This window comes from Protopterus annectens, chromosome 7.part0, assembly GCF_019279795.1.
Source record: "Protopterus annectens isolate FY-2018-M chromosome 7.part0, PAN1.0, whole genome shotgun sequence".
Classification (NCBI taxonomy): domain Eukaryota; kingdom Metazoa; phylum Chordata; order Ceratodontiformes; family Protopteridae; genus Protopterus; species Protopterus annectens.
In genome coordinates, this window is record NC_056739.1 from 106,521,538 (window position 1) to 106,543,944 (window position 22,407).

Below are 22,407 nucleotides of genomic sequence, written 5' to 3' on the forward strand. Positions count from 1 at the left end.
AAGACACTCGCGGTAGGCCTAACCGTGGTTTCAGCCGAAACGTCTGGCCGCGAAGTCGGTCCTCCTTCCTTCCGTTTTCATCAAATGCGGTCGAGTCTCCGACGGCATCTTATATGCAAAATTAGCCCCAAAGAATTCCTCTGCAAACTCCGACCGACATCTAAGAGTTCGTCGGTTGAAGGAAGCACAGGCTGAACAGGCCGTGGTCTGGGCCTAAGCAAGGGAGGCAGTAAGAGTGGAAATCCTTATGAGGTATTTGTTTCCCACAAGTTAAACAATTATTTACTTTATCTGACATCGGCTGAGGCAAGAAAGAGTCCCCAACAGGGTACTTAGCTTTTTTGAAGTCTTCGGTAGCTGAATCGCAGGATCTGACCGACCGGCACTTGCGAACTGCTTCTGCTTCGGGCACCGCGCGGCAAGAAAGACTGAGGAAAATGGCGTTTGCTGATGCTTTTATGCCCCTGACGCTCTGACATCGGGGAAAGTGCGACATCAGCCGAGGCCAGACCCAGACTTTGGAATCCGGCTGAACGAAGGGCTGCCTGAGGCAGGACAACCCATATGTTATGACTGCAGATGCATCCTTGAAGGACATCAAAGGGTTACTGTACAGAGAGTGGACCCCTGAGAGAGGGCTAGAAGGTGAGAGAGTACAGCAGTTGGTAGTGCCTAGAGCTTACAGTCTGGCGCTTCTAGCCATAGCCCTTGATATTCCCTTGGCAGGTCATGTGGGCATAAAACGTACAAAGAGACGTATTATGCAAAACTTCTATTGGCCTGGAATTTTCAGAGATGTAATAGGGTACTGCAGGACTGTGGGCAGTGCCAAAAGGTAAGCGAGGCAGGAGACCAGGTGAGAGTTCCTTTGATGCCTTTGCCTGTGACTGAGGAGCCATTTCAGAGGGTAGCTATGGATATTGTGGGCCCTCTGAGTACCTCAAGTTCCACAGGGAAAAAGTATATCCTAGTGGTAGTGGATTATGCTATACGATACCCTGAGGCAGTGGCTCTGTCCTCCATTGAGGCCGAGAAGGTGGCAAATGCTTTGCTAGAGATTTTCAGCAGAGTAGGTTTCCCAAAGGAAATACTGTCTGACAGAGGTGCCAATTTTATGTCAGACCTGCTGGCTTGTCTGTGGAAGTCCTGTGGGGGTGAAGCACATGAAGACTACCCCCTACCATCCCCAGATTAGTGATGTTGTTGAGAGGTTAAACTCTACAATCACGTCCATGCTACGGGTATTTGCAGATCAGTTTAAGGGGGGAGTGGGACAAATATTTGCCCCCTCTGTTTGCATGCAGAGAGGTTCCCCAGGAATCCACAGGTTTTTCACCCTTTGAGTTGCTGTATGGACATAGGGTGAGGGGACCTCTAGATTTAATTTGAGATGAGTGGAAGGTGAGTGCGAGTCTCACAAGGAGTCTGTTGTGGCATATGTCCTGAACCTCAGGACAAGGCTCAGAGAACTCATGGGCCTGGCCCAGGAGAACCTGGCAGAAGCTCAACAACAGAAAAAGGTGTGGTACGACAGGAATGCTCAAGCTAGAGAGTATGTTGTGGGTAGCAGGTAATGGTTCCCATTCCTGTCAGACACAACAAGTTGCAAGCTGCTTGGGAGAGACCCTACAAGGTGGTAAGAAAGGTAAGTGACATTAACTACATGGTAGAAGTGCTAGCAGACAGAAGGGACACAAATTGTACCATGTTAACATGATGAAACCTTACCATGATAGGAAGGCCCTTGTGCTGAACATTTGCAGTGGATTGCAGGAGGAATCTGAGGGAGATCTAGGGACTGATCTCCTCAGTGAGGCTCGGGCTGACACCTAGGTGGAATGGGTAGCAATGTCCCAGCAGCTATCTCCTACCCAGGTTCGAGAAATCCGAGCAGTGTTGCAGGAGTTTGGGAGCATATTCACCAGGAAACCAGAGAGCACCCACCTGGTGCAGCACCAGGTGGATACAGGACCCCAAAGGTTTATCAGGCAGGCCCCTTATAGGGTTCCTGAGAGAGTCAAACATACTCTGAGGGAAGAGGTACAGGAGATGTTGGAACTAGGGGTGATTCAAGAGTCTGACAGTCCCTGGGCCTCACCAGCGGTGTTGGTGCCAAAGATGGATAGCAGCAACATGTTCTGAGTGGATTACAGGAAATTAAATAGTCACACAGAGTCGGATGCTTACCCCATGACTAGGACAGATGAGGCCCTAGAGCAGCTGGGGAGGGCTAAGTATCTTACAACCATTGATCTTACCAAGGATTACTGGCAGATTCCCTTGACTCCCAGTGCTAGACAGAAGTCAGCCTTTGTGACTCCTTTTGACTTGTATGAGTTCACAAAGATGCCCTTTGGGATGAAGAATGCCCCAGCGATTTTCCAGAGGCTGGTAGATCGTATCTTAGCAGGAGCAGGATGGTTTGCCCTTGCTTACATGGATGACATTGCTATCTACAGCCATTCCTGGCAAGATCACCTTTAGCATGTCAGGGAGGTGCTGGGCAGACTACAGAGGGCAGGGTTGACCATTAAGCCGAGCAAATGTCAGGTGGGTATGGCAGAGGTCTCCTACCTAGGACATAGAGTGGGGAGTGGTAAGATAAGGCCAGAACCTGCCAAAGTGGAAGCTATTCAGGCATGAACTGCACCTGTTACCAAAAAGCAGGTGAGGGCATTCTTAGGGACAGCAGGGTACTACAGAGAGTTAATTCCCAATTATAGTACCATAGCTGCTCCCTTCACAGACCTGACAAGGAAGAATAGGCCAGATATGGTAGTGCGGACCCCAGCATGTGAGCAGGCATTTCAGAAGCTTGAGGAAGCTTTGGCAGGACCCCCTGTGTTAGTCAGTCCAGACTACAGCAAAGACTTTGTTATGCAGGTGGATGCTTCAAACTATGGGGTGGGGGTTGTATTAGCCAGAGTTCTTCAGAGAGAGAAGAGCATCCAGTGGTTTACCTCAGTCATAGGCTCCAACCCAGGGAGGAATGCTATGCAGCGGTAGAAAAGGAATGTCTAGCCATAGTGTGGGCACTACAAAACCTTCAGCCTTATCTGTATGGGCGAAAATTCACTGTGATGACAGATCACAACCCTCTAACATGGTTAAACAGAGCCAGTCAGCAAAATGCCAAGTTGCTAATTATGGAGTCTGGGGTTGCAAGCATATATGTCAGTGCAGCACCGCAGTGGGAGTAGTAATGCCAATGCAGATGAGCTCGCAAGACAGGGAATGGGGTGCGGTACACCCAGATAGACCTGACACTCTCAAGCGATGTTTCTCAAGGGGCACTTGAAAAACTTGCTCGAGTTCCCTGGTGTGGAAGACATGTGACGACTGGGGAGAGATGGGAGAAGGCTGCCAGCCTAGTCAAATAGAATTTGATATATAATTCTATCAACTGTATAAATAAATGTAAAATACAGGCTTGTATTTTTAAATGAAAGAAAAACGTTGTAAAATGTGAACTTCAAGATTGTTATAACATTTCCACCTTGCTGTAAAGAAAAACTAAGTCAAGCCTTTCAAATTTGTCTTTTGAAATTGAAATGATTTTATGACATTCTTTGATCTTTAAAGTTGGTTCTGGTCAGGCTGGCTGAAGACATTCTGTCTATTGTGTTAACTAAGGACTAATTGCTAGAGTGTATATGTGAAATGCCTTTTAGTGTTGTATTCTCCTGTGCAGGTGTTAGCTGCTAAATAATGTAAATGGAGTTTCTATTAGCCTGGGAACTCAGAGCAGGTGTCAAGATGATGCAATATGACTACTGGGAAAACCTAAGTGTCAAAAATGATGTAATCTGGGGGGGGACCCAGAGACATGTTTGTTAGTGATGTTTTATAAACTGTGTCTCACAGAGAGATATAGGGCATTTTGACCTCAATATCCAACTTAACAGAACTCTGCTTATGCTCACATGTAAGTTTTTAGCACTGTGATTTCTTGTAGGAATAGTTAAAGCTAGTAAACATTAATTAGGTATTTTTCTTTGAAATCAGACCTGTCCTATTGTATTATTTTACGTTTCTGTGTGATCTCTGAACTCTTAGATATCTCTGTGGTGTAGTAGTTTTGTCTTGTGTTTTAATTACTTATTAAATATTTTTAAAACCTTCTACCTGTGGCTGGTTTGTGTAGAGATAAGCTCTAGAGTACATTGCATACTTATATAGAGTTTATTGTAACAGGCCACTCTGATAAGCCTTAGACTGTATAGTCACATTACCATTGGATAATAATATTGCACAGTAATAATTGGACACCATTTTAAGGGCCTTTTAGTAGCAGACATTAACTGGGTGGTGGCAGTAATTGCTATCGTATAGTCTGGGTAAAGGGGCACAGCTGGAGAATCTGTGTCAGCCTTTCCCAGGAGAGTCTGTGAAGTTGTATAAATACTTATCTCAGAGTGTGTTTGTGTTGTGTCAGCTACTTGGCAGGGACAAGAAGCACTGGTTGGACAGAGAGGGCACTGGAGGTTTTAGCTTGCCCAGTTAGGCTGAGACCTGATCCCTATAGATGTGCCAGTGGGGAGTCTTATTGGGGACTTGGTGACAAGGGAGCAACCAGCCCCAGACTGATTGTGTTCTCTGTGTGCACTTAAGAGAAATCATACTTTATTGTGTGTATTAGTAATTCTTTCCTCTTCTATCAGACTACCTCCCTGGTGTTAATGGTGAGGATTGAGGCTCCTTGATTGCTGGGGCCAGGGCATGGTCATCACACAGACCAATCAACATAACACAAGATACTTAGTTTACTGAACAATTCAGAAAAATAGTCAGTATAGCCTACATAGCAAACCAGCTTTAGTGAAAATCTAAGCATAAGTGAAGCTGCATGTGTAACCCCTCATTGTGGTTTGTATCATAACTAGCACATTCATTTTGTGCAAAACAAGTGAAAATTTAACCCTGCTGCTGAGGGATAAAGTCATAATAGAGCAGGCTGGACACAATATAGTTTCAAATAGCCTCACACACACACACACACACACACACACACACACACACACACACACACACACACACACACACACAAAACACTTTGACACCATCCTCCACTCTGGAATTATAGATAAACTCACTAAACTAGGTATAAATCCCTATGTCACAAGATGGGTTGCCAACTGGCTCACTGACAGAACCCACACTGTGAAAGTAGCAGACTCCAAATCCAACTTCAGACCAGTGACAACTGGAGTACCACAGGTTTCAGTCCTGGGTCATCTCCTGTTTGGTATTTACTTCTCAGAAGTACAGGCTAACACAGAAGGTCTTTGGCTAACTAAGCACGCAGATGACTGCAAACTAAGAGCCATAATCGAAAGTCCTAATGATGTGGACATCCTACAAAAGGGCCTCACTGAGACAGATGCCTGGTGTCAAAGCCATGGCCTCAAGCTCAATGCCAAAAAGTGCATTGTCATCCCTTTTGGTAAAAACTCTGTACCCATAAACTACCACATAGGTGGAAGTCTACTTAACACTGAAGGTATGATAAGAGACCTTGGGACACAGGTAGACAGTAGTCTCTCCTTTGATAATCACATTGCCACAGTAGTCAGGAAATCTTTCTACATGGCACACCTCATTTTATTATTTATTTTTATTTATTTGTAGTTGTTTTACCAGGATAGTCCATTGGGCCAAAAAAGAACCCGTTTTCAATGAAGTCCAGGGGGAAAAGCTCCAAATACAAGCAAAGATTACAGTCATGGTTTTAGGCTACATTAAGTACAAATATTGCAGAATAGTAAAAAAACAAACAAAAAAAAAAAACATTACATTAGAAAGAAGATTGTGTACATAAACTAAATGAAAAAGCTTTGCATTTTAGCGAACATTGCATTTTAAAGGTATATTTTCTGAAGGAAATAATACAATTTATAGATTGTAAGTAGCTTGTTGCTCATGACTTAGCACATGCTAGAGCAAGCTGTAAGAGTTAGAGAATGAGGTGAAGATAATGTTGCCAGTGTAAAGAGAAGTGATTATGTGGGGTGGGAGCGGGAGCATTCCCACAGGGATATTAGATGTTAGTGAAGTGATTTTTTTGAATAAAGAGTGATTTGCTGTGATGTGGATGGATGATGGTAGAGAGTTCCAGAGGCGTGCAACGGCAAAGGATACGAGATTTTTACCTGGTTGGTTTATACAATTCTATTAGGTTTTGGTTGTTAGATCTCAGTAGTCTATTCGGGAGGTGCATTTTAAAGGTAGAGGAGAGAAAGGGACAGAGGGAGGGGTTGAAGATGAGTTTGTGAGCAAGAGTGAGTTGTGTGTAGGTGAGATGACTGGATAGTTCTAATCAATTTACTTTGTGGAGGGATACACAGTGGTGAGTGGAAGACTTATGGCTGGTGGCAAACTTGGCAGTTTTGTTATAGCAAGAGGAGAACCAGACCACGAAAACCAACCAGAAAAAATGGGAGAAAATCGTAGTCCAACAGCAGTTTATTTAAGTTGAATGCCACAAACAGAACACGAGTTAACCTAGGTTTTGTCCATACGACTTCATCAGAACAAGAGTAAAAATAACAGCTGGAGTTTAAATATCCTTCCCATTCACTTAATGATTCATTTAGTCAATCAGTGAATAGACCATTTAAAGAAATATCACTATAAATTTTAAAATGAATAATTTCTATAAAAGTAACAAACCATTATGTGTGTGTTAAATGTGGGAATAAAACATCTTGTGATATAAATTACCAGAACATGTATATAAATACATAATAAAACCATGTAATGTATAAATAAATAAATAAATAAATGTATACGTGTGTGTGTGTGTGTGTGTGTGTGTGTGTATATATATATATATATATATATATATATATATATATATATATATATATATATATATATTTTCACACAGTCAAACCAGAAAAATACATGTTAATCCATCACTTTACAAACCCTTATAAAATCCATTAATTTCTTCCTAAAATGAGTTTCAACTTACACAGTTGTACCAGGATAGTTTTGGGCATCCAATCTTAATTGCCACTTTAATTCACATATGTCCAAGTGGACATCTAATGTCCTACCTTGAACGTCATTCTTGATATGTTGAATCACACAAAATTTAAAACGGTGTTCATTATTGGCAATAATATGCCTAGCTAGGGCATTAGTAGACTTAAAATGCCCAATATCAAGTATATGCTCACTAATTTTCTCTCTAAAATACCTAGATGTTTTTCCCACATAAAATACTGGGCACTTCTGACACTTAGCCACATATACTATATTTTGAGCGTAGCAATCAAAGTGACCTGTGATAGATATAGAATAATTATTGATCTTAATGTAAGTGTCTGTATGTAATATATATTGACAAGTGGAACATATCCCACATTCAAAATTCCCTAACTTTCTACCACTTAAAATTGACTTAGAAGGAGGTCCTTTTTCCAAGATTTTTTTCAAAGATTGATCTTTTCTAAACACAAATTGAGGGACCCCCCCATTTTTGTTCGTACATCTAAGGATGCCCAGTTTTTCTTGACCATCCATACAAGCCATTCCACATCATCATTAAAAGTGGTGATGTATAATAATGAATTTGATAACACCTTACTACTACTTCTAAACATACTGACCATGTAATTAATTTCATCCAAAGATTCCTGATGGTCACTAACCATACAGGCCGCCCTCACCATTTGCCCTTTCACAATTGCTCTTTTTTGATTTTGAGGATGCCAGCTATCATATTGGAGATAGGAGTTAGAAAAAGTGTTTTTTCGATGAATATTGGATCTCAAACATCGATTAATTCTGTCCACAGTAAATCTAAAATCTAGGTATGTTACTGTTTCAGCACTAAATTCATGTGTAAATTTAAGAAAATCTACTGTGCTGTTAATATACCTTATAAAGGCTTCCAATTCATCGCTTCCACCTTCCCAAGCAATAAATATATCATTCAAATACCGGTTATATAATTTTATACAATGACTATAAGTACTAGTAAAAACATATCTATGCTCCCAATAGGACATAATATAGTTGGCATAAATGGGGGCACAGGTGGCAAATTAGTACCAAAAGGTGTGAACACTGTACAAAAACACAAAATCCCTTCAGCTATAAGCAAATACATCAGAAAGGCATAGCAAAGATTTAGCCAGTAGATCAGAGGGGCTGGAGGGAGGGTAACCTGGACTGCAGCAGGGTGAACACTCGAACATCTACATTTATGGTAGGTACAAAACTGTACTATGTTCTTGTTACCCTGCTGCAGTCATGACACTTGGGTTGAGTCCCAAAGCTAAGGTAGGGTGGAGGCATCATAGAGGGTTAGAGGAGGCAATGAGGCCCTGCAGAACTGCAGCGGCAAAGCCTGCCCTGGATTTACAATAAAGAGGTAAGCGATAGTGTTTGGTGATGGTGTGTACAGAACTCCAAGTTGCAGCTTCTAAAATTTCCTTGGTAGGAACCCCACTGAGAAAGGCAGTAGAGGTTGCTGTTGCCCTGGTAGAGTGGGACCTAATGGTAAGAGGAACTGGTTTCCCATGATGGATATAGCAGAATCGTATGCAATGGCCTATCCATTTAGAAATGGTTTGCTTGGATATGGCCCTCCCTTGAGAAGCTGTAGCATAGGAAACAAAGAGCTGGTCAGTTTTTCTGAAAGCCTTAGTTTTATCCAAGTAGTAACGAAGTTGCCTTTGAATGTCCAAGGAATGCAGGAGTCGCTCACCTTTGTTCTGTGGATTGGGGAAGAAAGTGGGTAGGTAGATGGTTTGATTTAAAGCTACACTGGAAACCACCTTAGGCATGAAGGAAGGATTAGTTCGTAGAGAAACTCTGTCTTGATGGAAAATGAGGAAAGGTTCAACTGCCATAAGTGCCTGTAATTCTGAGACTCTCCTAGCAGAAGTTATTGCCAGGAGCAGGGCAGTCTTCCAGGATAGGAACTGAAGGTCTGCAGAAAAAGCTGGTTCAAAGGGAGGTAGCGTTAGTTTTTCCAGAACAAAATTGAGGTCCCATGTTGGTGTAGGGGCTCTTCTAGGTGGTCTAATGTTTTTTGCCCCTCTGAGGAACTGCCTTAGAAGAGGATTGGAAAATAAAGGTGGATTAGTGTCGTAGTGAGCTGAAATAGCTGAAGCATGGATTTTAATAGAGGAGAAGGAAAGTCCTTTATGCAACATCTCAGCTAAATACTGCAGAATGTGAGGCATATGAGGCTGAGTTGTGTCTTGGCCTTTAGCTTGGTTCCAAGCACAAAACCTTTTCCATTTGTCCGAGTAAGCCTTCCTGGTGCTTGGCCTCCTGGCCTCTAGAATAACATCCAGTACTGCCTGTGAAAGAGGGGCTGGTGGGATGCTTAATTGATTTGCCATGCAGCCAGGTTTAAGGTTTTGATCTGGCTGTGTAGAATCTGCTTGTCTTGCTGCGTGAGTAAATCTGGAATTTGAGGCAATATCCATGGTGGGCTGTGAGCCATATTCTTCAATAGCGGGTTTCAGTGCTGGCGTGGCCAGTCTGGGGCTATGAGAATCAGTCGAGGTTTTTCCTTTTTGACCTTCAAAAGAACCTTTGTGAGAAGAGGTAATGGAGGAAAGGCATATGCTGTCAGGTTTTTCCAACTGAAGGAGAGAGCGTCCACTTTCCAAGCTTGATGGTGGAATGTCCTTGTACAAAATTTTGTCAGCTGGTAGTTTTGAGGACTGGCAAACAGGTCTATATTTGGTAGACCCCATCTTTGAGTTATCATTGTAAATATTTGCGGGTCTAGTTTCCATTCTTGGGGATCTTTGATGTTTCTGCTTAGGTCATCTGCCAAAGTGTTTTTCTGTCCTGGCAGGAATTGAGCCTGCAACTGAACTTGGTAGGCCAGAGCAGTGTTCCATAAGATTATTGCTTGCCTGCAAAGAGGGTAGGAATGTGTGCCCCCTTGTTTGTTTATGTACCACATTACTGTGGTGTTGTCTGTCTTTATTGCAAGTTGTCCTGGCTGTAGTAGATCCTTGAAGGCTGTCAGAGCTTTCTGTACAGCTAGCATCTCTTTTTGGTTTATGTGCAGTTTTCTTTGTTCTGCAGTCCATAGGCCTTGAATGCATTGTCCTGCCATGTGTGCCCCCCAGGCATAGTCTGAAGCATCTGTTGTGATAGTTTGCCTGGGTGAGGGCAAGATGAAAGGCTGACCCTTGTTGAGGTGACATGCCTGTGCCCACCATAGAAATTCCTGTTGAAGGCAGGGAATGAGAGATATCACTGTGTCCAAGCTGTGGCTGTGTTGAGACCATACGCTTTTTAGGTACCACTGTAATTTCCTCATATGCAGTTTTGCAAATGGTATTATCAGAATGCAAGATGCCATGAAGCCCAAAGCCTGCAGAATTTTTCTTGCAGTTAATTGGGTCTTTGTTGCCATTGTCTTGAAATATTGAGTCAGTTGTAATTGCTTGTCTGGTGTAAGATAAGCCTTCTGGGCCATTGTGTCCAAGCTGGCACCCAGGAATGTCATTTTTTGTGAGGGTACTAGTTTTGACTTCTTTTCGTTTACTGTGTACCCCAGACAATTTAGTAGATGCTTCACAAAAGCCAGATGTTGTAAGAGAATGTCTTTTCTTTCTGCTTGGATGAGGCAGTCGTCCAGATATGGATATATTTGAAATCCTCTTTGTCTGCAGTATGCAATTACTGGTGCCAGGCATTTTGTTAATACTCTGGGCGCAGTAGATAAGCCAAAGGGCAGTGCAGAGAATTGATAATGGGTTGAACCTGCAATGAAGTTATCTTCTGCAACTTTGTCTGATAGGGACATGCAGGTATGCCTCCTTGAGGTCCAACGTTACCAGCCATGCTTCCTTGCCCAACATGGGAAGTAGCTGCTGTAGTGTTAGCATCTTGAATTTGGGAACTTGTAAGTGTTTAGAATTGAAAGGTCTAGAATTGGTCTCCAAGCATTTTCTTTCCTGGGTACTAGGAAGAGTCTTGAGTAAAATCCTTGGCCTTGCTCTTGAGTTTGGTACCCTTTGAATGGCTCTCATGGCCATGAGAGCTGTAATTTGTTTTTGAGCCTCTGCCCTTTGATTTTGTGGCAGGTTTGGCATTCCTCTTTTTACTGGCAAGGTGTGAAAGTGGAATCTGTATCCTCGTAAAATTAGGTCTAGAACCCATTTGTCCTTTGTGACCATGTGCCAGTTGTCTGCAAATAGTGCTAGTTTTCCCCCCAAGGGGGCTGACAAAAGAGCTTTGTTTGGCCAGCTGAGGTGCAAGTCATTGAGTTTGCCTTCTGGTGGGTTGAGACCTGTCTTCTCCTCCCTTCTGGGTTGGAGTGCCCCATTGGCGAGGCTTATACTGAGCTTGTGGTTGTCCTCTGCCCCTTGGGCACCTGTATTTACCCCTCTGAGGCCTGTCAGTGGCTGGAAAGGACCAATTTTTTGTTGGCCAGTTTCTGCTGAAGTGAGGGGGTTGTACTTGTAGAAAATCTTTGACTGTCTGCATTGATTTCGCCTTATCTTCCATTTTCTTTAAAACTTCTTCTGCTTTAACACCAAAAAGAACATCCTGCTGTAAGGGAGCATCTATAGTTTTGCTTTAACATGATCAGGCAGACTTTGTTCTTTTAACCAGGCATGCTTACGTATAACTGATCCAGTGACAGCTGCTCTGCAGGAGGCCTCTAAAGAATCAAACCCACATTGTAAGGTATGTTTGCCCACCTGCTCAGTGGCGTGCAACAAATCCTGTACTTCTTTCATTTCAGATTGTTGAGGTAAGGTGGTTATCTTTTGTTTTAACTGAGAGATCAGAAATTGCTGATACTTAAGCATATGAAATTGACAGTTTAGTGCTCTCATAGCTAAAGTGGCTGAGGTGTAAACCTTTTTCCCCCATCTGTCTAGTGCTCTTAAATCCCTTTCAGAAGGTACTGGATTTTTAGCCATGGAAGTCTTAGCCCCCCTGGGACCCTGGGAGATGGTCTCTGGGTCAGCTACTGGGCTTTTGTAAAGGAATTTGTGGGAATCAGGTACTCTGTAGTATCTGTCAGACTTGGCCGGGGCAGGAGGAAGAGAGTCAGGGTTGAAACTGGATTCTAAGTAGACATCATCCACAATATCCAAAACAGGAGGGCTGGCTAGAGGTCTGTGTTGGGGGAGTAAAATAAACTCTCTCAGCCTTTTCTTGGAATCAGAGTAATCCTGACCTTCCCAGTGAAAATGTTCCCTCAGTGTGTAAAGTTTCCCCAAAAGACTAATCTTCTGGAGGGGAAGCTGACGGAATAGATTCCTCAGCATCAGAATCTTCATAAGGAGAGAAGGAATAGTCTTGGGGTCCTCAGAGGAATCCGAAGAAATAGACAATTGTTCAGAGGAAGCAGAATCTTTCTCTTGTCTAGGCCTTTTGTCAGGAGGAGGCTGTGAACCCCTGATAAGAGAAATCAAATCTTCTGCCATTTTGAGCATCTGTTTCTTAGGCATTGGGCCTTGAACAGGAGACTGGAGTGAAGCGTTTTTCGATTTAGGAGTCTTCGACTTGGAAAACGTTTTGACTGTAAGAGTAGTCGGTCTAAAAACGCCTTCAGAAACCGATGGCGTTTCAGAAGTACCGACGTCCTTGGAAGGTAAATCGTCGGTAGGACCTGAAGTAAAAGGCTGTGTCGGCCTAGTACATTCCGACAAAATATCTGTAGCGGTCTCGGGTTCCAGAACTGCGGTAGTCAGAGGCTGCGTTGGAGCCTCACTGATAACCGGAGAACCAGAGACCGGATCAACCGAGGCCTCGGAATCGGGTTTAGGCCTGGGCTGTCGGTCCTTGTCCCTGCGCTTTTTGTGCACGCTGGTAGTCGTTAGCTCCGACGGCATGATATAGTTAAATTTTCTACCAAAAAAGTGTTGTGCGAAATCAAATCGTCTTTTAATAGTACATTTATTAAATCTAGCACAAAAACGACAAGAAGTGACGTCGTGATCAGGGCCTAGGCAAGGTATGCAATAAGAATGAAAATCCTTATGAGGTATTTGCTTCCCACAAGAAATACAATTGTTAACTTTTTCTGACATCGGTCTGAGGCAAGAAAAGTTTCCCCAACGGGGTACTTAGCTTTATAGAAGACTTCGGTCTGAAATACGAATTCGAAAATCTCAGGAGTCTGCCGACCGGCACTTGCGAACTGCTTCTGCTTCGGGCACTGCGCGGCAAGAAAGACTGAAGAAAATGGCGTCAGTTGCAATATATGTACCCCTGGCGTACTGACGTCAGGGATGAGGTGACAACAACCGACGTCTGACCAAGACTTTGGAAATCCGGCCGACTGCGGGAACGCCTGGTGACAGGATAACCCTGGTGTGATGACTGCAGCAGGGTAACACGATGAACATCTTGAGTTTCCAGTTTGCATCTTCAATACAGTCAAGAAACTAGCCCTGTTCTACACATTCAACAGCTTCAGAAATCAAACCAGAAGAACATGTATCCATCTGTGTCTGACTCCATGTGTTAGACATGTTACTGCTGCAGTAATCGTTATGAGGGGATCAGTCTTTGACTCCATGTGTTAGACAGGTTACTGCTGCAGTAATTGTTATGAGAAGCACGAACAGTTAATCTTTTGGGGGATCAGTCTTTGTCTCCATGTGTTAGACATGTTACTGCTGCAGTAACTGTTATGATAAGCACTAATAGTTACTCTTTTAGGGGGGTCAGTCTTCTCCCTAGTAGTGCAGCTTGAAACTCTCAGTAAGGCAGTAGGAAGGGCTCCAGCCTGAAGGAGTGCATACAAAGCCTGCATATAACAAGTACTTTAGCAGGAAGGGCTGCTGCTCTGTACTCAAACTTGTTTCACTAACTACCAGACAGCATTCTGCCTAGATAAGATGCATAAAGGACATCATGAATAATCTGAGAAGGTGGTCAGAGTACTGGTAATGGTATGCAGACAATGGAAACCATGCAGGTAAAGATACAAGTAGACGTGCACAGATTCAGAGTTATGCCGTGAAGGAATTGACAGTACAGTGACAACTGTGCACAAACCAAGCTGCACTGGCTATATCAGGTGTGAACTGGAATCCCACCTGAGGGGAGAATGGCAACCATAATGTTCAGGACTAAGGAAAAAAAACTGTAGCTTGGTAGCCATGTTGGTGACAACACACAGTGCACAGACAAGAAGCCATACTAGTCAGAACACTGGTAGTGGATTGCATCATCAGATCGAAGCTGCTCAGAGTGCTGGTTGAGGAATACAGGGGCGAGAAGCCACAGTGGTGAAGGCATTCATAGCAGTGGTCAGGGAATGAAAAACATAGGCACGCTTACTGCAGGCAGTATATGCAGGAAGGTAATAAAGCAGTGTGCAAATATAAACCTTACTGGTAAACAGATGTGACAGGAGCATTACTAAAATGTACTGGTATGCAGCAGAGCACATGAATAGGAATTCTGTGATAAGAAGGCAGCAGTCATGCTGGCCAGGACACTGACAGTGGGGTACCCACGTCAGTAGCCATACTAATGAAAACAAGGATAGAAGGGAACACAGGTAAGTAAACATGCTGCTGAGGGCACTGTTACAGCACTGCATGGATCAGTAACCAGACTAGCAAGGGAAATTCCAGTAGATTACATCCATCAGTAGCCCAGCAAGTGAGGTCACTGAAAGGAGGATACATGAGTCAGTAACCATGCTGCTGGGGGTACTCTTACTACAGGGCATGATAACTACACAGGTGGTGACACAGACTGCGGTACATGAGTTACAATACTGGTGAAGGCAACAGTGAGGTACATGACTCAATAACCACATTAGTGAAGACCCAGAGAGTGAGGTGCATGGATCAGTAACTATACTAATATGGGCAATGGTGACACAGCACGTGTCAGTAACCATGTTGGTGACAGTGGAGATGAATTGGTCAGTAACCACACTCATGAGGGTAATGACAATGGGGGTGAATGGATCAGGAGCCATACTGGTGTGGACAATGACAGTGGGGTACAAGACTCTGTAACCACGCTGGTGACAGTGGGGATGAACTGGTCAGTAACCACACTCATGAGGGTAAAGACAATGGGGGTGAATGGATCAGTAACCATACTGGTGTGGACAATGACAGTGCGGTACATGACTCAGTAACTATGCTGGTGAAGACATTGAGGTGGGTTATCTACACTAGTAAAGATAATAGCACAGCATGGCACATGGGACAATAATCAAACTGGTGAGGACAATAACAGTGGGATATGTGACTTAGTAAACATGTTGGTGAAAAAAAGAGTTGGGGGCAAGGGTCAATAATAAAACTAGTGAGAACAAATAGTGCAATTCAGTCAGTAATTATGCTTGTTAGGGCAATGATGGTAAGGTGCACGGGTCAGTAACCATGCTGTTTAGGGCAATGATGGCAAGGCGCATGCGTCAGTAAGCATGCTGTTTACAGCAATGATGGTAAGGCACATGAGTCACTAACCATGCTGTTTAGGGCAATGATGGTAAGGCGCATGGGTCAGTAACCATGCTGTTTAGGGCAATGATGGTAAGGTGCATGGATCAGTAACCATGCTGTTTAGGGCAATGATGGTAAGGCGCATGTGTAAGTAACAATGCTGTTTACGGCAATGATGGCAAGGTGCATGGGTCAGTAAGCATGCTGTTTACAGCAAATATGTTAAGGCACATGAGTCACTAACCATGCTATTTAGGGCAATGATGGTAAAGCGCATGGGTCAGTAACCATGCTGTTTAGGGCAATGATGGCAAGGCGCATGGGTCAGGAACCATGCTGTTTAGAGCAATGATGGTAAGGCGCATGGGTCAGTAACCATGCTGTTTAGAACAATGATGGTAAGGCGCATGGGTCAGTAACCATGCTCGTTAGGCAATGATGGTAAGGCGCATAGGTCAGTAACCATGCTGTTTAGGACAATGATGGTAAGGCGCATAGGTCAGTAACCATGCTGTTTAGGACAATGATGGTAAGGCGCATGGGTCAGAAAACATGCTTGTTAGGCAATGATCGTAAGGCACATGGGTCAGTAACCATGCTGTTTAGGACAATGATGGTAAGGCGCATGGGTCAGTAACCATGCTGTTTAGGACAATGATAGCAAGGCTCATGGGTCAGTAACCATGCTTGTTAGGCAATGATCGTAAGGCACATGGGTCAGTAACCATGCTGTTTAGGACAATGATGGTAAGGCGCATGGGTCCGTAACCATGCTGTTTAGGACAATGATAGCAAGGCTCATGGGTCAGTAACCATGCTTGTTAGGCAATGATGGTAAGGCGCATGGGTCAGTAACTCTGCTGTTTAGGACAATGATGGTAAGGCGCAGGGGTCAGTAATGATGGCAAGGCGCATGGGTCAGTAACCATGCTGTTTTCAGTACTGTTGCTACAAAATACAGGTTTACTGAAAGACAGTGATTCCATCTGCAGTATTGTCACTTACTGAAATTTCCTTTAGCAGTCAATATGAATCTGTGAAAGCACTTTCAGTGACCCCAGAAATAGTTAGCCCCTAAAATCTACCCGTGTCACTCTTTCTTCCTTTGTATTTCCTATTCAGGAGGACCTCTTAAAAATTGCTGGTAAGATCTTGTTTTCCAGTATGACATCTCCCCTTCATCTTCTGGTAACAAGTGAGAAGATATCTCGTCTAGCCTCTGGTCACATTCCTTTTCCTCCAACATACGGATCTTTCTAGTAGACTGTAGTAGGCAGGACTAAAGGTCTGCCCTGACCACGGTCATGCAATAGAAACATTACCTCTTTACTTCTGGAATCTATCTCCCTGATGATACATCTCAATATTCTGTTGGCTTCTGCCACCACTCTCTCATTCTGTTCCCAGTGGTTCCGTTTGTGTGCAGTCAACACCCCAGAGCCTTTTCCTGCTCTGTGGTCACAGCTTCTCCTAGATGACACGTCAGACCAGGGTTGTTGTGACCCAAGTGAAGTACCTGCAATAGTTTTGCACTGCATCACAGCTGCCACCTTTCTTGTCTGCTTGTTTAGTCTTTCCAAACCCTTTCGTGGTCTTTTTCTCATTATCCAGTGTTGTACTTATCTTCTGTACTATCTGCAAGGAGACTAATTGTGTTCTCTATGCCTGTAGAGACATCTGAGAAGTCAAATGAAGAACACTAGAGCCAGGACAGACCTAGGAGATGCTCCTTTAGTTATTTCCCTAATTCCTCACATTACCCCTCTTACCACAACTCAGTGTCCTACCATTTAACTATGGAGCGATCCGATTACTCAGTCTTGGTCTTATCCCCAAACCCATACCATTTTCCTATCAGCTTTAAATCTGGAAGAGAGTCAAAGGCCTTGCTGAAGTCCAGGCACACTATGTCGACTGATACTCACCTGTAACATTCTGTCATAAATCGTGATCATGTCTGACTGACAGCTCCTTCTGGCTGGGTGCCCAAGGTAGTTTCCATCCTGCAGATCTTCAGACTTCTTGCCATTGCTGTAAAGCTAACAGTGCTGTAGCTCCCCAGATGTTTTCTGCCTCCCCAAAAGGATGACATAACTGATACCTTCCAGTACTACATTTCTTCTGCACCAGTCACTCATCTGCTGACTTTGTCACTGCCAGATTTCTGAGTATTCTGAGGAGAAACCCATCAAGTCCTTGTGCTTTATCTTCAAACTTCTGGGATACCCCTTCATTTTTTTGCTCAGCCTGGCCAGCCCTGTCTTGCCCCTCTTTTTCAGGTATGTACCTAAAAAGCATTTACTTCTCTTATTGATTGTTCATACAACTACATATGATACAGCTAGAGTACAAAAGAAAGATTTCACGCCTAAAAGTACATACACTTATCACAATCGTGAAACCTACATATTCCTCCAACAAGCATCAAATGAAGCAATATGCAGCATGATTCAACGTCCTTACCAATGCTTTCCTGCTTCTTTATGAATCTGAACAGATAACAAAACAGAAGACTTTGCATACAGAACAAAGTGAAATGAGCAGAGAGAGGGGAATGGCTCACCTTGAGCTCACAGTCTTCATTCACAGCCAGATTTCCAGGCTTCAGATCCTGCAAAAAACAGAGATTATTGCAAATTACAACTGTTCTGATCACCATGACTTCTACATGATAAGCATGGAGTTCAGCAGCACAAACGACCTTTCATTTCTATAAATTCCAATGGTATCGCAAAGAAAGAGGAGGCTTAATGGGAACAGAGAAAGGAAGAAAACCAGGTAGTTCTGACAGAAATGTAATAGTACAACAGGAAAAGGAGAGGTGATACTGAAGCAGAACAGTGGGATGCCATAGGATAAGAAGGATGCACTCTACCAGAACAGGGTATGACACAAGATTGGTACTTTCCCACAGATGGTACAAAGGTACATAGCTAGTATACTGCTACACATGGTATAGATGACATACACTGCCAAATGACATACACATATAGTACAGTACCATATATAGTACAATTATTTTGCTAAATACATTGGCACCTATGATACAAAGATATGACAGAGTGCTACATATAATACAGCTACAGCACAGGGATAAATAATATTTACTGACAGCACTGTGTCATATTTAGTATGGTTAGGTTAGTATAACAGGGTGCAGTGCTAAATATGGTACAGTAATAGGCTGGGTAGCACATATAGTAACAGTCAGTGTACAGTGAGAGCAAAGTGACACATAGTACACTTCATGTACAACATAGTGCAGTGTCACAATGAACACACTTATGATAGGTCTACTTTGTTTCGTCGAATCACATTTCACTGACTTTCATTTCAGCCCGACCACATTGCTGAAAACTCATTTCACTGAATCTCATTTCACTGAACTGAATTTAGTACATACGACACTGTGTAGAGTACTGTAAGATAAGTAAAAGGTATATGCATTTTCCCTACTGTAGTGCTATCATGGAGTTAGTATACAGAGTTATGAGGGTGTGGGGGCATAACCTCCCACCTTGTTTGTTTTATATTGTATTTTACCAAAAACTTCAAAACAATACATTTGAAACAGCAGACATGCAAAGTTAAACCACCAATGACCAACTCTCTCCAGAAGACAATATGTACTCTAAGTGGGGGGTACACCCCCCAACTATATACACCACTCCAGGATCGCACTACAGTGGGGAAAAGGGCATATACATTTTACTTGCCTTACAGTACTCTACACAGCGTCATATATACTAACTACAGTTCAGTGAAATGAGATACAGTGAAATGAATTTTCAGTAATTTGAGTTTTCAGCGACGTGGTCAGGGTGAAATGAAATTCAGTGAAATGAGATTCAACTAAACAAAGCAGACAGATTATGATATAGTGGTGGGGTACAATACTACAGAAAGGGTACATTATCTCATTTGGTACTGTTAGGGTACAGTGTCAGATGTAGCATGGTTACAGTTACAGTGACAGGGTACAGCTGAAATACAGTGTTATGGTACACTGACATATGACAGAGTTACAGTAAAGGATGTGGTATATACAGGGTACAACACCACATCTAACACTATTAATGAACACTGGTAGGCAGCAATGCAACTTACATTACTATAAGGATAGTGTGTCATAAGTGGTGCAGTTATGACAAAAACAATGTACATGCTAAACAGTACAAATAAGGTACAGTGATGGGGTGGTGTCAATTTGGGTGCAAAAAGGATGTGGTGATAGGACAGAGTACAACTCTTACATTTAGAGTACACCGTCACACATGGCATACTTCGGGCACTATGACAGGACACAGTGTCAGTGATAAGGTACAGGGCACAGTGTCAGTGATAAGGTACAGGGATTTAAAATGGAAGAGTATTGTGTTGTATACAGTATGATGACACTGCTATACATGGTACGCTTATGAAATATTAATAACAGGACAGTACCAAATACAGCTCTGTCCTGGTACAGTGATAGGTACAGCCACAATTGGCATAGTCAGGCTACGAAATGATAGGGTTACATGCCACACATGGTATAATAATATGGTAAAGTGCCGCACACCATACAGCAATACTATGGTACCACAAGAGGTACACAGGCTACACTACCACGTGTCATAGTTATGATGCAGTGATGCAATACAGTTCCTCATATAGTATATCAAGTTACAGAAGTAGGGTACAATGTCAGCTGATAGAAACAGGGTACACCAGTGGAGTAAAGTGTCACATTTGGTACAAAAGTGGCACAGTGATGGAACACAGTACCACATTTGGTATAAAAATGGTATGGTGACACAGCAAAGTACCACATATGCTAAAGTAACACTATATGACAGTGCTATATGTGGTACAGTTAGGGTGCAGTGATACTATGTACTGTTAAATATAATACATTAGTTACAGTAATACTGTACAGTGTCACATCTGATAAAGTCACAATACAGTGATAGGGTACATAACTGCATGTGGTACAAATAGGATATAAAAATAGTGTAGTATGCCATGTGCTGCAATTACAAAATATTAGGATACAATGTCACATATGGTACAAAAAAGATGCAACGATCATGAGCCAGTGGTTCTGTGTTGCATATGGTGAAGTCAGGATACAGTGATTGTGAGATGGTATAGATTAAAATCCATTACAAATATGATAAAATGACAGTATTCCATGTCACATATGGTACAGTTAGGGTACAGCAGAGATGGGTGTTTGTGTGGTCACTAAAGGACACACCTGGATAGATGGCATAGAGTGCAATACCAGTCACATCCGGTATACTTAGGGTAGTGTGATGCATTTGGTATAGTTAGGGAACTGTGATACTGTGCAATGCCACACATGATACAATTACAGTACACTGATAAGACACAGAGCCTCATATGGCATAGTTAGGATACAGTTATAGGGTACAGTGTTAGACTTGGTATAGTTAGCGTACAGTGACATGGTAAAGTGGTAATTTGGTCCTACAGGATCAAGTGATACTGTACACTGCCACATATGCTACACTGAAGACATGGTGTCACATTTATTTTTTTTATTTTTATTTTCATTTGGTATCAGGTAGGTGGGCTGTTCTATTGACCCTTTTCAGTCAAGACCTGGGCCACAACAGCAAATCATAAAGTAAATACAGTAAAAGCAATAACAGTGTTTTTTACCAAATAAACAGCATGATTTCAGTGTAAATCTACATTATACATACATTACATACAACAGTGAACAACTGGAAGATTGCAATGAAAACCACAGAGTTGAGTTGTATTTTAGCATCGCTTGTTGAGCCTCATAAGATTACTGTGTTTCACCAGCATAAGTAAACTTTAGATCTAAGTATTAAAACATCACATGTACAGTATTTATGGAATGTGTCAGATAGTACTTAGACAAACTGTTAAATGAGTTATGGCAGTTACCCATTGCTTATAAAGGAGCTGCTGCATTTAGCGTCTTTCTGTAGGAGTTTCCTTAACTTGGACTTAAATTTGTTTATGGTTTGCTGTGATTGGATTCCACTACAGAGCCTATTCCAGGTGTCTAGTCTGAGTCTAGAAAAGGCTCTCTCACTTATAGTAGTTTTGAAATAAGGTTGGGTAAGGTAAACTGTACTCCCTGACTAGATCTTGAGGAGTAAGGTTGTTCTTCAAAGGTCAGTTTTCTTTTTTTGAGAAGTGCAAGAACCCACTTTTCTGATTTTAACAGTGCTTAACAGGAAGGTAGCGCCGCTGGAAACAGGCATCCAAATGAGGCCCTTTAGCAGGCTGCAGTTAAATACTCTTGTATCAGCTAGTAAAACAAAATCTGCAAATCTCACTTTTGGTAATTTGTATTCTTTCTTAGAAGAGGATTGTAGGGTTACCAGAGGACGGCAGCATTCTAGCTTTGGAATAAGAATGTTTTTAGCTACTGCTGCTCTGGAAAGTGAGATGAGAACTTTTAAAATCCTGCAGCAGAGTTTGAGTTGCTTAAGTACTTCGTAATAACGTCAGTATGTAGCTTAAAGTTACATTTAGGATTAAGGTTACGACCAAGGTAACAGTATTCTGATATGTAAGGAACTGTGCTACCTTGATTAGATTTGAGTAGCAAAGGTGATAAGGGCGATAGTTTCTGTGGTGTGGCAGACAGCACATTTTTTTTCTTGGGGTTAATACACAGCTTATTATTAGCAGCCCACTTTGACATGTCATTACAGCTTTTTTTGTGGTTATATTAAAGCACACCATGGGTTTTATGACTTTCAATGAGTAAGATTTCATCAGCATACCTAATGACACCGTGAGAGGTCATAGATCGGGTCATTAATAAATAATAGAGAGAGAAGGATTTATAGCACCAAGCACTGAAGGACACCAGTGTTAAAGGCTCCTTTATCAGAAAAATGATTTTTACAATTTACTCAAAAGGTTCCATCTGTGAGGTCATTTTTTAACCAAACAATTGTGTCATCCCCAAAGTTAATTTTTATCAGTTTGCCAAACGATTGTG

At 42.5% G+C, this 22,407-nt stretch overlaps 1 protein-coding gene across 1 annotated transcript in view; it reads right to left on the reverse strand.

Moving 5' to 3' along the window:
* Positions 1-22,407, reverse strand: part of LOC122806265 (mitogen-activated protein kinase 13-like) — a 713,780-nt gene that overhangs the window by 264,186 nt on the left and 427,187 nt on the right. Inside the window, exon 6 of the mRNA XM_044076536.1 lies at positions 17,977-18,024. Within this exon, the coding sequence (XP_043932471.1) occupies positions 17,977-18,024 (48 nt within the window). The remainder of the gene's footprint in view (positions 1-17,976; positions 18,025-22,407) is intronic.